Below are 15,516 nucleotides of genomic sequence, written 5' to 3' on the forward strand. Positions count from 1 at the left end.
TACCTTTGTAGTCTGTATACTTGCTTTTGCGCGCTTCATGGTGATATCCCCGCTTTAAGATCGCCTCAGTGAACAAGTCGGGGAAATGAGGATGAAGAGAAAGTTGGAAGAGGAGTACAGTAGTTGCCGTGCTAGATATACTGCTCTAGTCTGGCGCTAGCGTAGTGGTTGTACTCTTGGTAAGAGAGTCGTCTCGGTGGGTAGCAAGGTACCCAGGTAAAGGTAGCAGTGATATATACACGTCCCGTACAGCTGTCCGGGTAAGCCCAAGTAGCCAGTGAACTGGCAGGTGATGTGCAATGGTCAGTCCTGCACCTCGTCCTCCATGTACTCCTGCAGCAGGTCCTTGCGGCCGGCGTACGGCGACGGCTCGACATACGTGCCCTGGAAATGTGCCATCCAATTCTCTCCTACTCGCGCCGGCGTGCTTTCCCGGTCGACTGGGATTGCCGTGTTGCTATCACAGACGCTCAAGTCGCCTATGTCGAAACGAACATTTCCCTCGCCTTGTTGTATCCCTCGCATAACGCGTGTGAACGATTCAGAAAAGAAACAGCAACTGTCCAGGAGGCTAAGCGGGCTTATGGGACGTGGAGCGAGCGATTCGAGTGTTCTTTGCCACCTGGCATCTTCGAGCATTTGCTCAAGGAGAGCGAGCGTGCTTGCAGTGTTTCTGGAGTGGAAGATCAAAGACAAGCGATCGGGAGACAATCTCGATGAAAGAGCCACGGCTTCCTCAAACCACCGCATGAAGGCCTGAGATACGCGCACTCGTTCTATCTCTCCGTCGATGTCCCAGACTTGACCATCGTGGTATTGATCTACGAGTTGCTCGAAATAGGGCTGACCGATCTTACTCGTGATGGCCATAGTCTTTGTATCCACTTGGCGACGAATACTGATGCGGGGATACTGTTGCAAAATGCTGACCAGACCCAGGCCATGGCACTCCGAATATGCTATGCTGGCGTGGGCTTCATCGAGTACAATCTTGCGAACAGCGGATAGAACGCTCGGGTCTAGACCGTTGAGAAATTGTATGGCAAGCGCAGCTGCGGAGAAGTAGCGCTTAATGGGACCGTCCTCATATATGGGGCTATCACTCTTTGATGAACTCCAGGAGATGCATTGTTCTTTCAGCGAGGCGATTTCTGCTGGGTTGGGTATCATCCAAGGGTCAGGGGTCCCAGCGAGCAGTGATGCTACATTTGGCTGTTCAGGCCGCTGCCCAAGGACTTCGTCATCTTTCCAAAACTCCCACCACCTTCTTGTCCCCTTTCCCCGGGACAGCATGAACTTGACGAATCCACGATGAGTGGAAGGTGGATGACGCCAAAGTCTCCAGTCAACCACCATTTGCAGGGGGGTCGGTGCAATCGTTTCATGACCTCCGCGAAGGCGGTGAAGCAGCGAGAGACATTGGGGAAAGTCGACTCCGGCATGCTCAATCATATCTTCGGTGATGGCTTTACGAACCTTGTAGAGTTGGTAGGCGGTCTTTATATGAATCCATTTGAGAGCGATTGCAAAGGACGCGGCTCTATCGCTCGTCTCACGGTCGACCCAGCCCGTCCGAAAAGTGACGGTATTCTTTTCAAAGATGACGGGTCTTAACTCGTGGGCTACTTGACTGCAGGTTTGCATGAATGCGAGATTGATCGGGTCGCCGTTGGCTGTGCGTAGCCTGCGCGTGCGCTGATTATAGAGATAGCCGCCATCCTGGGCGGCATAGTAGGTATAAATCTCATCCCGTAACTCTCGAGGCAGATCGAAAAACCCCAGCATGGCAATGTTGTAAGTGGTGACGGGTTGCGGGATAGGTTGAGTGTTCTGATGAAATGGGTGAGTGATGATGGACAACTAACGAAGGAGCGAGCCATGGACCCCACACATGTCGCCAAGAGGAAGCGGTAGCGAGAGCGCTCAACCATGAGCTGCGCTGAACGAAGTGAGACTAGCGACATCGCTGTGCCAAACAACACCGATGCCTAGAGCACTGCGTTGTCTCTGTGGCAATGCGTGCAAGTGCAAAAAGCACGAAGATTGACCGAGACAGTGTCGGTTGAACAATTGATTCGCGTGCCAACACACCTCAACCGGCATGACGTCTCTAGTGTATCGTAGATAACCCAAACGCCATGAAAATGCAGCCTGTATAAGGATCGAGACCGATGTACACCATATGATACATTCCGTCATTGTAATCCATCCGTCTCTTCTGTACACCCGCTCATGATGCCATCACCTGAAGTTGGCTGTTCCTGGCACGTCCTTGATCTCCTCAAACTTGGTGCCCATCTTGACGACGCTGTATCTTATCAACCGAGGGTCCAAGCTCATGGTTCGCCGTAAAGCGTGCTGTGCGCGGGCGCTCGCATCGAAGCGCATGATGAAGTGGTGGCCGTAGTGGTGTGTGGTTTGCAGCTTCTTCGCTGGCTTGGGTAGGAGGAAGGTGCCCCAGTTGGAGACGCCGCGGACTACGCCTTGTTGATCGAGGACAATCTTTCCGGCGGTTTTGGCGATTCTGGAACATATCGGGTCAGCGTTTGGCTGGGGGTGTTGGAGGGCGAATTTACTCTTTAACTTCAGAGAGGCGGCCGGGCCGTACCTGCACTTGTCAGCATGTACTCTGTTGATCAATGCGACGCTCCTCATACCACTCCGATCATCTCGTACAGCATCTTGCCTCGTTTGCGCCGTGGTGTTGCTGCCGTCGTGCCTTCCGTCGCGAAAAGTGTTCGAATGCGGCCAACCTTTCCGTAATCGCGGAGGAGCTCCACCAATGTCTTGGCGCGTGTTATCACCTTTCCAGCGCCCGCAACTTGAAGCTTCACAACCCACACACAATCTGCTACAATGGCTGCCCGGACTTCAATCGCACGCGCTGCGCGCCAATTCACCTCCGCCGCCGCGAAGAGGCCATCACCATTCGTCTGCCAGAGGTGGCAGCAGGCGACTCAGAAGCCACGGTTATTCTCGGTATCTGCCGCACGTACGCACATCTGAAGCTCTGAGAAGCAATTGAGAGGCGAGCATGGGTGCTGACTGAGGGTAGTGAAGGAGAAGAAGTACACCGAGGACCATGAGTGGATTGAGATGTCTGCAGACGGCAAGACATGTATGCGCACCCTCCCCCACATCCCCACATCCCCATACGCCCTTACTGTCCAAGCGCTCTGTGACTGACACACCGCGCAGGCACCCTAGGTATCTCCGAATACGCGGCTAAGGCCCTCGGCGACGTCGTCTACATCGAGCTTCCCCAGATCGAAATGGATGTTAGCGAAGGCGATGCCATTGGCGCCGTCGAGTCCGTCAAGTCTGCCTCAGACATCCTCACACCTATCTCTGGTACCGTCGCTGAAGTCAACTCAGCGCTGGAGCAGACTCCAGGCAATGTCAACAAGGACCCCGAGGGCGAGGCGTGGATCGCCAAGATCACCGTGTCTGGAGAGCCAAGCGGCAAGACCATGACCAAGGAGGAGTACGCCGAGTTTACTGAAGAGTAGACGTGCGGGAAGGAGTTCGGGGGAAGGATGGATGCATGGGATTCAGGCACCTAGGCGCATACTTCAACATGAAATGCGAGACTTCAGTCAAAATCTCCTTCTGCGCGTATCAGCTATCGAAATCGCCATACCTGCGAGAGAGAGACTACAGAGCATTGACAGCAAACAGGATTGCACTGACATCCCAGGAATTTCGTACATTTCTACGCCAAACGATCCTCCTCTTCCCATGCTGTTTCCGACTCCCCAATCCTGTCCACAGCTTCAGTCACCATCTCCGAAACCTCCAAATACAGATCACGAAAGGCTTCCTCCTTCCCTATACCCCTGCCCTCAAGTATAATCTTATCATCAACGACAAGATACATGACTTATGTGCTGTCGCGCGCAGGGCGACTACCCATCTTCCGCAAACGAAAATACACGTCTGATCTGATGTCCAGCTGAGGGAAGTAGCCTTGCTTATACAGCCAGGCCATATTTGCTACTCAAGGGGTCAGTAAACATACAGAATATTTGAATACGGCCGATCGAGCGAAAAGCGAGGGAAATGAATGAGCGGGTCATACTCAGGAGGGAGTTACTCACTGGTCAAGCTAACATCGGACTTGGAGACCCGAAGCAAGAGCTCGTTGAATCTAATGAAGATGTCTTGTAGCGACAGATACTTGCGATCTGTATCCTGTTAATTGGGTGCGCTCTCATTAAAGTGAATCTGGATCCAACGTACCGTTGGCATGCCATAGTCTAGTATCTTCGCGCTCTGCGACTTCCTCCGCTGACTCGGTTGAAGCAGATGGCGACTTCAATGGGCTTTTCATGGATTCCGAGGGTTTCTCTTCTTTTCCAATACCCATGGCGAGGGCGACGTATCCCAGCATGGTCGTGGGAGGGAGCATGCATAAGACGCATATCGTAGTTAAAAGCATGGCTTGATGTTGTAGGTTGATACACCAGGAGGCTTATTGTGTTCGAAAAAGCGAGGGCTGATGGTGAATTTCCACTTCGCTTATATATAGCATCGAGCGCTTGATATCTGGCTGTCGCTATGCGAACCTTGGGAGAGATGTTTACGAAGCGAGAGTAGCCAGGTTATGTCTTCCACGGGTCAGAGACTACGAGCCAACCAGACCTTCCGCAATTCATACGACCCATGAACAATGATATGGTCTCGAATGAGAAGCATGGAAACTCTACAAACTTCTTCCCAGTGTTCCAAGGTTCACGTATCTCAGTCACACCACGCTTCTAACCTTTATGAAAAAAACATATAGATACGCACACCCGCACCAACACCGCGATGACCAGCTAAAGACCTACAGATCACACCGCCGCATACGTTCCCAAGGCACAAAGCTGACCACGAAATCTCATCAAAACTTCAACATGACGAACGGCAAAGCCATAACACCCGGCGATAGCGCCCTCACTACAGGCCCAACTACAGATCCCAATCGACCATCATCTCCAAGGTCCTTGGTGTCAGAATTGAGAGTACTACTGGGAGTGATAGATTCCCGCCCGAAGCCCACTTTCACACAATCGCAAGTCGCAGTCGAACTCAAATCGGCATTCTCACGTTATTTTTTCATCTACGACGACGATGATGATGACGAAGATGACGAGGACGACGTTGATGAGTGGCTGAAAGAGAGCATAAGTGCGCAATTTCCCGCCCCATTCCGACTCATATCCCGCTAACACGAAAGTCAGACAACCTATCTTTCCTCGCCGTAAACAATCGCTTCCCTTCCAGTCTTTCGCTGCAGGACTATGCAAAGATCGACGTGTTGACCTCTCTGCGGGGTCATAATCAGTATTCAATGCTCCTGGTGCACGAGAACAAGGTGTTGGTCGAGGGACAAGCTGGCGAACATAGTAAAATGGCTAAGGGCTTGTTTAAGTCGATTGCGATGGAGGTGGGGAAGGTTATCAAGGAGAGGAAGGAGATGGGCGAGCGATGGGTCGGCCCGTGAGAGAACAAGGGGGTTTGTAGAGAGGACTGAGATGTTGGTGTTGGATATAGTGTGTATTGAAGACTTATAGCTATGTACATACCAAACCACCAGTCGGAATTAATCCTCCATCGTCCACATTTCCCTTCCTTACCACACGCTCTATCAACAACCTATCCAGTCCACACATTGGGCCCAGGGCAAGTATACGTAGTGGCCTTGCTACCATATGTATCAACCATGATTCCTGGGTCACTCTGCGCCGCGTATCCGGGAATGTTCGCAAGGAAGTCACCACTCGGCGAAGCACTGCCGGAACCCGTGACTTCGATTTGTGCGCATTCAGCATAGAACTGAGGTGAGTTGGCCTGGTGAAGAGCAAGAAGCTCGTGGCGAACGAGGTAGTTGCCCGGTGCGAGGGACGCGGGGACCTTGGATTCCCAGTACAAGTTCTTGAGGACCTTGGCGGTGCCCCAGCTGCGGCCCGAGAGGGGAGGTGCGGTCATGCCTTCTTGGTCGATCTAGCCAGCGTCGTTAGTAAGAGACTTGTGAATATCAGACTCGATAAGATGTGTACCTTGAACCACTTCTTTCCAGAACCGTCACAGCTCTTAAAGTCGCCAGAGCACTTATACATCCACACCATGACGGGGCCTTGCTCGTGGGTCCATTGCTTCCAGTTTGCGCGGATCTTCCCGCCGGCTGCTACCTTGGCGGAGAGATCGGCTGAGGTGCCGCCGTTGCACATAACCTTCTTGTCGTTGACGCTCATGGTGGGGTTGTAGTCAGGCCATTGGCGTTGAATGGTCTTGGGTGAGGAGGAGGGCGAGAAGCCTTCGTATCTGAGGTGGGAGTCAGGTAATTGTCTTGATGGTACTGCTGAAGTTGAGGGATGGCTTACCCGGGGTAGGTCACTCCGTCGATGACATAGCTGGTGACAGCGCCGTGGGCTGCGGCTTGGGCTGCGAGGAGCGCTGTGGGTAAGAGGACGTTTGAGAACAGCATATTGAAGGCGAACAAATGTGTACTTCGAGGTGTGATGTGATATTCATCCCGTCTGCACCCCAGCTTTATATACTCGCGTCGTTGCAGCATCGCCCGACCTCAACGCCCACCACTACTCTCCAATATCCACCATGATCACATTACTACAGCCCACCACTCACCTCTTTCTGACAAGCCTTGTCGCGCCCACTTCACATAAACGCGATAGTACTACCTCAATATCCACGTAATATACAAAGATGCTGTGCCCGGACCGGTTAAACACCATTGGCTGCACAACACTATACATGCTTCGCTAGCGAGCGAGCCTCCATGTCGGCTCTTGGGTCCCGAGCCAGATCGGGAGAATGATGGGGCCGCGAGCGGTACCCCGGATGTTTAATCTGCACGCGAAGGTTGGGATGTGCGGCGTGACGAGGCACAAGGTGAATGGCGCATGTGTTGTCGTGTAAGCGATGATATTCTGGAATATGCAGAAGAAAGGCACATGTGAGGCGGAAGAGGCGGAAGAGGCGTCAATAGCAGTGGGAAGAAGTTTTAATGGGGGTGTCGTTTCAGGTGCTCGATGCGAACGAGTGCAGCGACGAATGATCTAAACACTTAACCGGTAGTCATACAATGAAGTATTGGCTTGATTTGTGAGTATCTTTGGCTGGATGAGCCTCACACTGTAAGATGAAGAGCATCTTCCTAGTCACCTTAGAAGGCGAGGTTCATGTTGGCTGCGCAATCGTGCTAACGACCGATACCTGTCTGAGGTGTGAATGCCACGCGCAGGATGCGTCTGGGTGCACTTCGTAACAGTTGTGGCTTGAATGGGACCTGCCGACAGTTGAACACGAAGCAAAGACCCCCGATGACCTCATGAAAGCGATGATAAAAGTGATGGAAGTCGCGAAAGAGCACTGGAGGTGTCAGCACAAGCACCAGGCGGAGGCGCTAGCCGACACGCTAGCTGAGTGCCACCGGGCCTTTCTTAGCACTCCGCGAGTTTCATCAACTCCACATGACACAGAGAGTGCAAAGAGCAAGATCATAAAGTGGAAATTCATTGCGAAAACGACTGTGACCCAAGGCGTGGTCTGGTATCTCTCACCCTGTCCAAATTTTGCAAGGAAAAAAACATAAGCGCCTCCAGCGTACTAACAACAGATGATCTAAAAGTTCTTCGACGCTTCAACCCCCTTTCCGTCTCCGCCGTGCATGATTTCTTCATCGTAACGATCAGCATCGCTATCGGTGTATGCGACACTGATGTCTGTGATCTCGTCGCCAACTTCCATCCAGACGTCACTAGTCGCTGGGATAGGGCTGATCTTGCACAGCGCCCAATACGTAATGCTTGCGACCAGAAAACCAGCAAAGAAGTTGAGGTCATAGATGCGCTTCGCACCAATGGGTACGTCGCGACCGATAGCTCCTGCGAACCCGACGACGTTGATGAGGATACCGGCAATGTACGCTGCGTAGCCGCGCCAGTGGAATCCAAGGGTGTAGTAGTAAGGACCAGTCTTCTTTCCAGAGTATAGGTCCTTGATCTGAAGGTAACCTTTTCGGACGATGTAGTAGTCGCAGATCATGACACCCGCAATGGAGGAAAGGAAGACGGAGTAGGCAGAGAGGTAGGTTGTGAAATTGTTGGTGTCGGAGAGGAGGTTCCATGGGCACATGACGAGGCCGACGAGCGCACAGATGTATCCACCACGTCTGATACTAATCCATCGGGGTGCAAGTGCTGTCATATCAGTTCCGGCACTGATGGAGTTCGCTGCGATGTTGGTTCCGAGTTGGGCGAGCGCGAAGGCTGCGGCGATGCAGAAGACACCGAAACGTTGCGCTGAGCCACCCTCATCCAGGAAAGACTCCAGCAACTTCAAAGGATCCCAGATAGCCTCGCCGAAGATCACAGTGGATGAAGATGAGACGATGATACCAATGAACGAGGTGATGGCAAATCCAATGGGGATAGTAAGCAGTTGCGGAAGGAAGGCGTTCGATGGCTTCTTCGCAAAACGGGCGAAATCAGGGTCGTTGACGATCAAGGTGGCGAAGTTCGCAATGGCACTCATGATTCCGCGGACCATCATCCAGCCAAGCGCAGATCCGCTGAGTGTACCTTGTTGGTGAACAATCGGTCCCAATCCCTTCGCACGAACGACGGCCCAGATGAAGAAGGCAACGCCAGCAGTCGGAACGACATAGGCCTTTACGGTAAACAGGTGGCGGATCTTGTGTACTGGCGGGTAGATGAAGGGTAGCGATCCAGCCCAGAAGAGGAAAAAGGACACAAAGGCGACGGTGGTCGTGCCGGAGCTGGGGATGCCGTTGGTGATGCCACCTGTACCGGGACCCTCAGAGTCTCGCCAGTTGTTCCAGATGGCGCGAATCATGAGGCGAACACAAGTACCGCCAATCCATGCTTGTACACCGTACCAGATACTGGCCATGGCTGCACGGTTGAAAACGGGCCATAATGCTCCCCAGATACCGAAAGATGAACGGTTGACAACGGGGAAGGAGATGTGGTATGTTGCGCCGATACGGCCAGTCATGCAGACAAAGCAGGCAGCGATGGAGTAGCCAAGCTATCAGTCAAGTCAGCCAATGTCGGTCTAGTTAATATCGATTTCCATACCCAGACACATATCCAAGATTGCCACCATGAAAGACCGTCAACAATGTTTGCGGACGAGATCATCCAGGTGTTGATGTTGAACGAGTCGGCTGCACAGTATTAGCCTAAGTCTGTCGTTGCTTGGGAAAATGTTCGACGTACCGACCCAAAAGCCCACGAAATTCCAAGCGCCCCATTGACGACGCTCCGGCTCGACAGGCTTCAAATCGTGGTTGAAGAGCATAAGCTGCGCAGTGGTGAGGTTGGGTTCGCTCTCCACGGCGAGCTTGTCGGCCCAGTATGCGACCTTTGAGTTCTTGACTTTCTCCATGATCAGGCTATAGGAGAAGAAACCTTCGTCGCTGGAATGGTGAAGAGTCGAGGTTGCAACAGGCCTTATGAAGCTTTCGCTTCGGCTGCTCGAAGCCGCTGCTTGGTAGGATTCAAGATCCCCGCTCGGATGACGTGGGGTGCTGGCAGAAGCGAGTGAAGGCCTTGGTACGCCTAGTCTTGGTGAGGATTGTTGGTGGAGGAGTGGCTGACGTTCAGGATCCACGATGGGTGGCGTCTGAGAGTAGTTGTGAATTATGAAAGAGGTATTTATATAGGCGCACTACTGCATGAGCGAATGTTGACGATGCTGAGGCTCCCATCTGGGGCACGCCCCATCTTAAATATCAGGAACGACTTCGCGCACCTCAAGATCTACCCTGGGTCCACTCCACGCCTAGGTGCTAAAGTGCCTCCGCATCGGAACGCTTCATGGTTGTGGTGGTTGACTGGTAGGCCCGTTCCGGTAGCCTTATCTTCGAGTTGCGATAGCCCACGCGGTGAGCTCCACCAAGATGCTCGCTGCAATTGCGCCACGAAAAGTCCCGACGACCAGCCCCGTGTGATGCGCATCTGCACCCTGCATTGTCTCCGAGGATGAAGATGCAGACTTTGCAGAGTTTGGGTTCTGGGCGTGTGAAGGATGGCAAGACGAGTGGGTGGATTTCCGCGGATGACGCAGCGCCATCGTAACAATGGTATCGCGTGCCCGTCCAGGGTGTGTACAGATGTCTTGGGGACCATGCACGTCTGCACAGCTATCTCCGCGATAGGAGCCCTGCAGACAGAAATTTCGCTACTCTTTGACTCGATAGAAACATGTCACCACGTCCCTGGGCCCGGAGAAACTCTCTATCTTGCAGCATCCGACGCCATGATGGTTCGAGGTTGCGTCTCTGCGTTCGCTTGGGATGGTTAGCTGGGGTGCTATGGCAGGGAAGGGATAGCGGTTCTGCGGTAGGGAGATAAAGGCAATGTGGGGTATAACGGGGCGCCGCCCCGGCTGCTGAGTGGCCGCCATGTCCAGTTTACTCGATGACATCGAGTAAACCGTCGGGCTGCTTATAACATACCTCAACCGCCAGCTCCCCTGCCTCAAGGCTCAGCTGTGAGCTTCGGCTTGCCAATCCCACTACTGTTGGCAACAACTTGCATGGTCATGCGCTTGTACATGCCTCTTGCGCGCTGAAGGCATCGCGCCAGCCGACTTCGCCAGCCTCGATTTTTCCCGGACTCGTATACCTCTTCGAGCCTTCCGATAGCTCGCATCAGCCTAGGTGGTTTCGGGGACGCCGTGCTAAGTGTGGGAGTCGCATGGCAGTATATTTTACCCACGCAAAAATTGTCCTACATGCTTAGGACTTTCGTATGGCACAAGCTAGAGGCTGATCGCGTGCAATGGGAGTAGGATGCACCAACCGATACTGTCCACCACAAAACGGAGGTATATGCTCAAGCAATACGTCAGAAGATCCGACTATCGTTAATAGAAGGCACGTGGTCAAGTGGCAGTCGCTACCAACCTTGGAAGTTGATAACCCATAGCACCTTCCTAGGCGTGTCGAGTCACGAGGTTTTCCCAAAGACCATCATGCTGCTGAAGAACGACACGATCCCACCCTTCATTGAAACCCCCTCGGACATTCGGACATCCAGCATCTCAGATCCCATCGAAATCTCCGCTGTTTCCAATCCCGAACAGAGGCCAAGATGTTCTATGCCTTGCGTGTTTACAACCACCATCTCACGATGAACGCGCAGATCGGAAACATTTGCCGAACAATGGCTGAAGTCGATACACCATGTCGAGATTGTTGCGCGTTCATCAAACAATATACGCCGGCTGGGACTGTTTGTCTATCGGGCCGTTGGAAAATGCCCCAAATATGCAGCCTGGCTGAGTGAGGTTGTTTCGCACGTTGGCGTGTTTCAACGCCCGCTCGATGTAATTTCCCGTCCACAAGATCACAGTTCTAGACATGAAGTTCACTGGAGCGTCCAAGATTGTTTCGCTTTAATGTGCAAGTGGAGAGATCGTGGCGTCTATTAGAAACGTATTGATTCGTGACTACCGTTCATTCTAGAGATGATCATTCATACCCAATACCCAAAGTCGTGACGGTCATCCAAAACGCCGTGAAAGAGCAACCCACCCATTGCGGAACCAAAACAAAAGGCATTAACCCAAAGACTTCGTCCTTGTTTTCCCCTTCTAGTGGTAGCCGTTGCCGTGCTTCGGCTTCTTGTGCTTGTCCTCGAGCTTTGAACCAAGGATGGAGCCCGCTATGGCTCCAATAATGCCGTGACCGCCCATCTTGTTGCCTCCGAAGTAGCCAGCTGCACCGCCACCTAGAGCACCCATGAGACCTCGGTCGCCTTCAGCCTGCATATTGGGGTCTGTGGCGCCGTATTGCTGTCCTTGCTGCGGCTGGCCGTACGCATTGTGGCCCTGTGGGTACTGGTCTGCAGCGTATGCGCCCTGCTGAGGGAACTGTCCTGATGGTGCTTGACCAGGGTATTGGCCTTGTGGAGGGTATTGTTGTTGCTGGCCGTATCTGTGATCGAATTAGTACACATACGGCTACATTGTAAACATACTCTCTTACCCTTGCTGTTGCTGGTCGTACGGCGCTACTTGCTGGCCATGCTGGAAGCCGCCGTGAGCAGGCGCACCATACTGCTGGTTATAGCCTTGCTGTTGGTAGCCCTGCTGTTGCTGGTCATAGTAGCCCTGGCCTTGTTGCGGCGGGTAGCCTTGTTGCTGGTAGCCACCCTGTTGTCCATAGCCTTGTTGGGGCGGGTATTGGCCTTGGGGCGGGTATTGCTGATAGCCCTGGTTGTATTGATCGTAAGGGCCAGACATGTTGCTTGTGTGTGTGTTCGTAGGACAGGAAAGGTGAGTAGACGCTGGTGTTGCGCTGATGAGGGGTCGATTGAGGGGTGGTTGACGTAAGATTGGGGGCGAGTACGGAATACGGGGTACGGGTTGATGTGTGAATGAGGCAAGAGCGTCACAACAGGAACATCAGAGTCTTATATCTACTGCCACCTGCTGCCGCAGCACCCAACAAGATCTGCTGACTACCAGATCCGATGACTGAACAATTCATCGCGTCTTTGGGGGCGGAGCACCGCACACGCAGCGAACTCGGGCTGCACTCAGCCTCAGCCACCCAGAGGTCAAGCTCGTCCGGCAGCCACGGCCAGTTCGGCGCGAGCGAACCGCCCACGACTCAACGCCGCATCATCCGTCGTGCAATTCCTAGCGGTGCGCAATTCGAGCGCTGCGCATGTTGACGTAATGCGACTTGCCTATTATTGTTTCCAATCGAGATGTACTGACCATCCTAGAGAGCGATCGCGGCAAGGCAGCCTTGGCTAGCCTCAGGAAACACTCTCTTCCGCAAGCCCACCAAACCTTCTTGCGAAACACTGTGTGCCTCTTGTCCACCCAAGAAATTGGCCTCGGCCGGATTCTCGCGAGAGCCTGGTCCCCAGCACCACCGCATCGCGCTACCGGAAAAGGCACATTGTGGAGCCCAAGAGCATTCCACGCCATCCGAGGCGCAGCAGGCTCTGCAGTCCGCGGACTAAGTGTGGCGTCGTCATATGCAGGCTGTACGACATCGCGCATTTCGCCGAATCCCAGAGCCTCTTGTAATATGCGGGGAATTATCAAAGGGATTAAGCTCTACTAAACCTCACGTTGGGCTTTCGACATCCAATATCTGTACGTCGGTCGTCGGTCTCACGACTCAACCCCTGTGGCGTTTGATCGTCCCCGGAAACGGGAGCTGAAACCTGACCATGGCGCCCTGAGACGACTTTAAGACAGCCTCCCAAACCTTGCACGCGCATTTTGTTCTCGATCATGGCACATCTTACCCCATTGAGGGTATTTAAGCGCATTCAGGGTTATGATATCTCGCCATTTGGATCACGACCGGCATCGAAATTGCTGCTAAACACTCCGTAATGATCATAGCGGCGCATCCACATCTTCGCGTCTCCCCAAACTGACATGGGACCAGCAGCGACTCACTGCTAGTGTCATTCATGCGCGCTCATATCCCACCCCTCCCGCTATTCGCATGAACGTGTCTCGTCTTGAGCGTTCGCCCAGCCTTTCGTTGCACCTTTGCTGACTTTGCTTTCCCTTCTGTCCTTCGTTCCGCAGGCCGGCTTGTTGCTAATCACTTACATACATTCGCTCATCACCCTTTCCTATCGACTACGCTGGTCGCGGTCCTACAGGCTTTCGACTCAAACACTACCTTCGATCACGACGACCTTACATCGCTGGACGAGTTTGCGGATTATGTCTGGTGGAGAAATCGAGACGCTGGAAGATTGAGAGGGGCTTTCCCTATTTGACGCCATCGCATACCGAACGCAATGCCCGCTCCATGGCGCCGTGGAGTTTACGACAAGGTGGATTATGTTGTAGTGGAAAGAGACGGTGTTGAGAACGAGATTGAGTTGGTGGAAGACGAGCCTACGCCCACGCTGAACCGACTATCACGAGCAAGACGTCAGGAGCCAAGCCCTACAGATGGAGACTACGACAGCGACTCTGACGACGACGATTACCCCGAGAACCCGACCATGACGCCTATGACAACACCTTCGCTTATGATACCGTCCGGAAGTGCAGCAGTAAGCAGCATCGCGCCAAAATATGGACTTGACTAACAAGAGCAGATGTTGGTCACAATGACTCTCAGTGGTCTGGAGCCAGAGGCTACGACACCTGCCTTGGCTGAGAGTGACCCCACGGAGACCATCGTGATTGCCATGCCACCGCCCAGACCCCATCATGACCGCCCCATCTCCCAAACGACCGAGCACCTGCTCATTGCTGCTGGTTCAATCGGTACGTTCAAGTCATGGTACTTCTTGTAATGTATACTGACATACTCCAGGTGCGACTATCATCATTGTCATGGTCGTTCTCGCCATGTACACAATGAAGAAACGAGGTCTTACATTCAAGGACGTAATTCAGCAAGGCAAGCAGCAGCTCCGTCGCGGACCCCCACCTCCACCCTCTTCAAGATACGGCCAGGATAAGAAGCAGTTCGATGATGGATACGCGTATGGCATGAACGACTCTTTCCGCGCGCCTCAACCGACACTCGCACCTGTACGATCTAGTTCGCTCTCTTCGCAAAAACGATTGCGAGACCTCGAGCGAAGTGACAGTTTCAACCAGCCTCCGACTCGGGATGGAAACATGAGCTTCTACGATGACACACCGTCGCGTGCAAACTCGCATCATCGAAACGACAGTGCAACACCCTCATCGCCGCTTTTGCCCATAGAGGGGCGACGGCAAAGTAACTCGACTCGCAACACCAGATCTTTAGATGGTGACGAAGAGTCGCTGCGATACCCTGAACCTCAGGAGCAGACTAGAAACCTACCTCCTCCTCCATCATTCCGTCAGTTCTTGTCGAACCGTCCTTCAATCTCTCAACGACCCGGTTTCGGCGGTGCATCCGCAGCAGCCGCAGCCGCCGGTGGTGGGATGGCCAGCAGATTCAGCTGGACAAACTCCCAAGCCCCGCAAACCCCACACGACCCCTCTCGCGACACTGCTACTCAACCTCTTGGCCGTGACAGCTTCATGACCACGCGATCTTCCGTTCCTCGTTTCCGCACTGTCGACTCCTGGGTGAACCAGCAATCCAACCGCGTCGAGGAACAAAAGCTCAAGCAACAGTTCCGCATGACACAGTCTACCACATACTCTGAAGACGAGGTTCCCGAGATGCCAGCCCTACCGTCCTCCGTCCCCAAGAACGCAAGCGGCATAACCAGGCAACCGAGTGCTGCGGGTCTAAGCCGCAATGGCAGCAAGAGCGGTCTAGTAGGAAGGGACATCAAGCACCAGAGACACGATACCCAGACGACGGCCCCAATCTTCAAGGCACACCCAGGCACGGAAGTGCGCTTCAGCACACGCAGCGCTGTTCCTTCAGAGATCTTGGATAGGGGACGGGACAATGTCGCCCTATGAGCATCACTAAGCCACTGTTATCAACCACTTCGTGTCTAACCTGTACAATCAAGTCATATTTCCTTACCAGTACCCCGTCAGCGT

At 53.3% G+C, this 15,516-nt stretch overlaps 8 protein-coding genes across 8 annotated transcripts; 2 read left to right on the forward strand and 6 right to left on the reverse strand.

Annotated features, from left to right (window-relative positions):
• Positions 1-303: 303 nt before the first annotated feature.
• Positions 304-1,170, reverse strand: J4E83_003441 (uncharacterized protein; the record flags this gene model as incomplete). Its single annotated transcript, XM_049330378.1, has 1 exon — positions 304-1,170. The coding sequence occupies one exon, from the start codon at positions 1,168-1,170 to the stop codon at positions 304-306; it is 867 nt and encodes a 288-aa protein (XP_049190874.1).
• A 1,071-nt stretch (positions 1,171-2,241) lies between these two features.
• Positions 2,242-2,681, reverse strand: J4E83_003442 (uncharacterized protein; the record flags this gene model as incomplete). Its single annotated transcript, XM_049330379.1, has 3 exons — positions 2,242-2,524; positions 2,577-2,608; positions 2,658-2,681. 3 exons carry the CDS (start codon positions 2,679-2,681, stop codon positions 2,242-2,244), a joined length of 339 nt encoding a protein of 112 aa, XP_049190875.1.
• A 175-nt stretch (positions 2,682-2,856) lies between these two features.
• J4E83_003443 (uncharacterized protein) lies at positions 2,857-3,509 on the forward strand (the record flags this gene model as incomplete). The annotated part of the gene is made up of 3 exons (XM_049330380.1): positions 2,857-2,992; positions 3,056-3,118; positions 3,199-3,509. 3 exons carry the CDS (start codon positions 2,857-2,859, stop codon positions 3,507-3,509), a joined length of 510 nt encoding a protein of 169 aa, XP_049190876.1.
• Positions 3,510-4,089: 580 nt separating this feature from the next.
• Positions 4,090-4,390, reverse strand: J4E83_003444 (uncharacterized protein; the record flags this gene model as incomplete). The annotated part of the gene is made up of 2 exons (XM_049330381.1): positions 4,090-4,184; positions 4,240-4,390. The coding sequence occupies 2 exons, from the start codon at positions 4,388-4,390 to the stop codon at positions 4,090-4,092; spliced, it is 246 nt and encodes an 81-aa protein (XP_049190877.1).
• A 1,247-nt stretch (positions 4,391-5,637) lies between these two features.
• J4E83_003445 (uncharacterized protein) lies at positions 5,638-6,469 on the reverse strand (the record flags this gene model as incomplete). The annotated part of the gene is made up of 3 exons (XM_049330382.1): positions 5,638-5,985; positions 6,042-6,306; positions 6,366-6,469. 3 exons carry the CDS (start codon positions 6,467-6,469, stop codon positions 5,638-5,640), a joined length of 717 nt encoding a protein of 238 aa, XP_049190878.1.
• Positions 6,470-7,626: 1,157 nt separating this feature from the next.
• Positions 7,627-9,414, reverse strand: J4E83_003446 (uncharacterized protein; the record flags this gene model as incomplete). Its single annotated transcript, XM_049330383.1, has 3 exons — positions 7,627-9,054; positions 9,105-9,193; positions 9,246-9,414. The coding sequence occupies 3 exons, from the start codon at positions 9,412-9,414 to the stop codon at positions 7,627-7,629; spliced, it is 1,686 nt and encodes a 561-aa protein (XP_049190879.1).
• A 2,211-nt stretch (positions 9,415-11,625) lies between these two features.
• On the reverse strand, positions 11,626-12,276 carry J4E83_003447 (uncharacterized protein; the record flags this gene model as incomplete). Its single annotated transcript, XM_049330384.1, has 2 exons — positions 11,626-11,968; positions 12,020-12,276. 2 exons carry the CDS (start codon positions 12,274-12,276, stop codon positions 11,626-11,628), a joined length of 600 nt encoding a protein of 199 aa, XP_049190880.1.
• A 1,532-nt stretch (positions 12,277-13,808) lies between these two features.
• Positions 13,809-15,432, forward strand: J4E83_003448 (uncharacterized protein; the record flags this gene model as incomplete). The annotated part of the gene is made up of 3 exons (XM_049330385.1): positions 13,809-14,069; positions 14,115-14,286; positions 14,336-15,432. The coding sequence occupies 3 exons, from the start codon at positions 13,809-13,811 to the stop codon at positions 15,430-15,432; spliced, it is 1,530 nt and encodes a 509-aa protein (XP_049190881.1).
• Between the last annotated feature and the right edge of the window lie 84 nt (positions 15,433-15,516).

This window comes from Alternaria metachromatica (assembly GCF_023757995.1).
Source record: "Alternaria metachromatica strain BMP 0045 chromosome Unknown scaffold_5, whole genome shotgun sequence".
NCBI lineage: Eukaryota > Fungi > Ascomycota > Dothideomycetes > Pleosporales > Pleosporaceae > Alternaria > Alternaria metachromatica.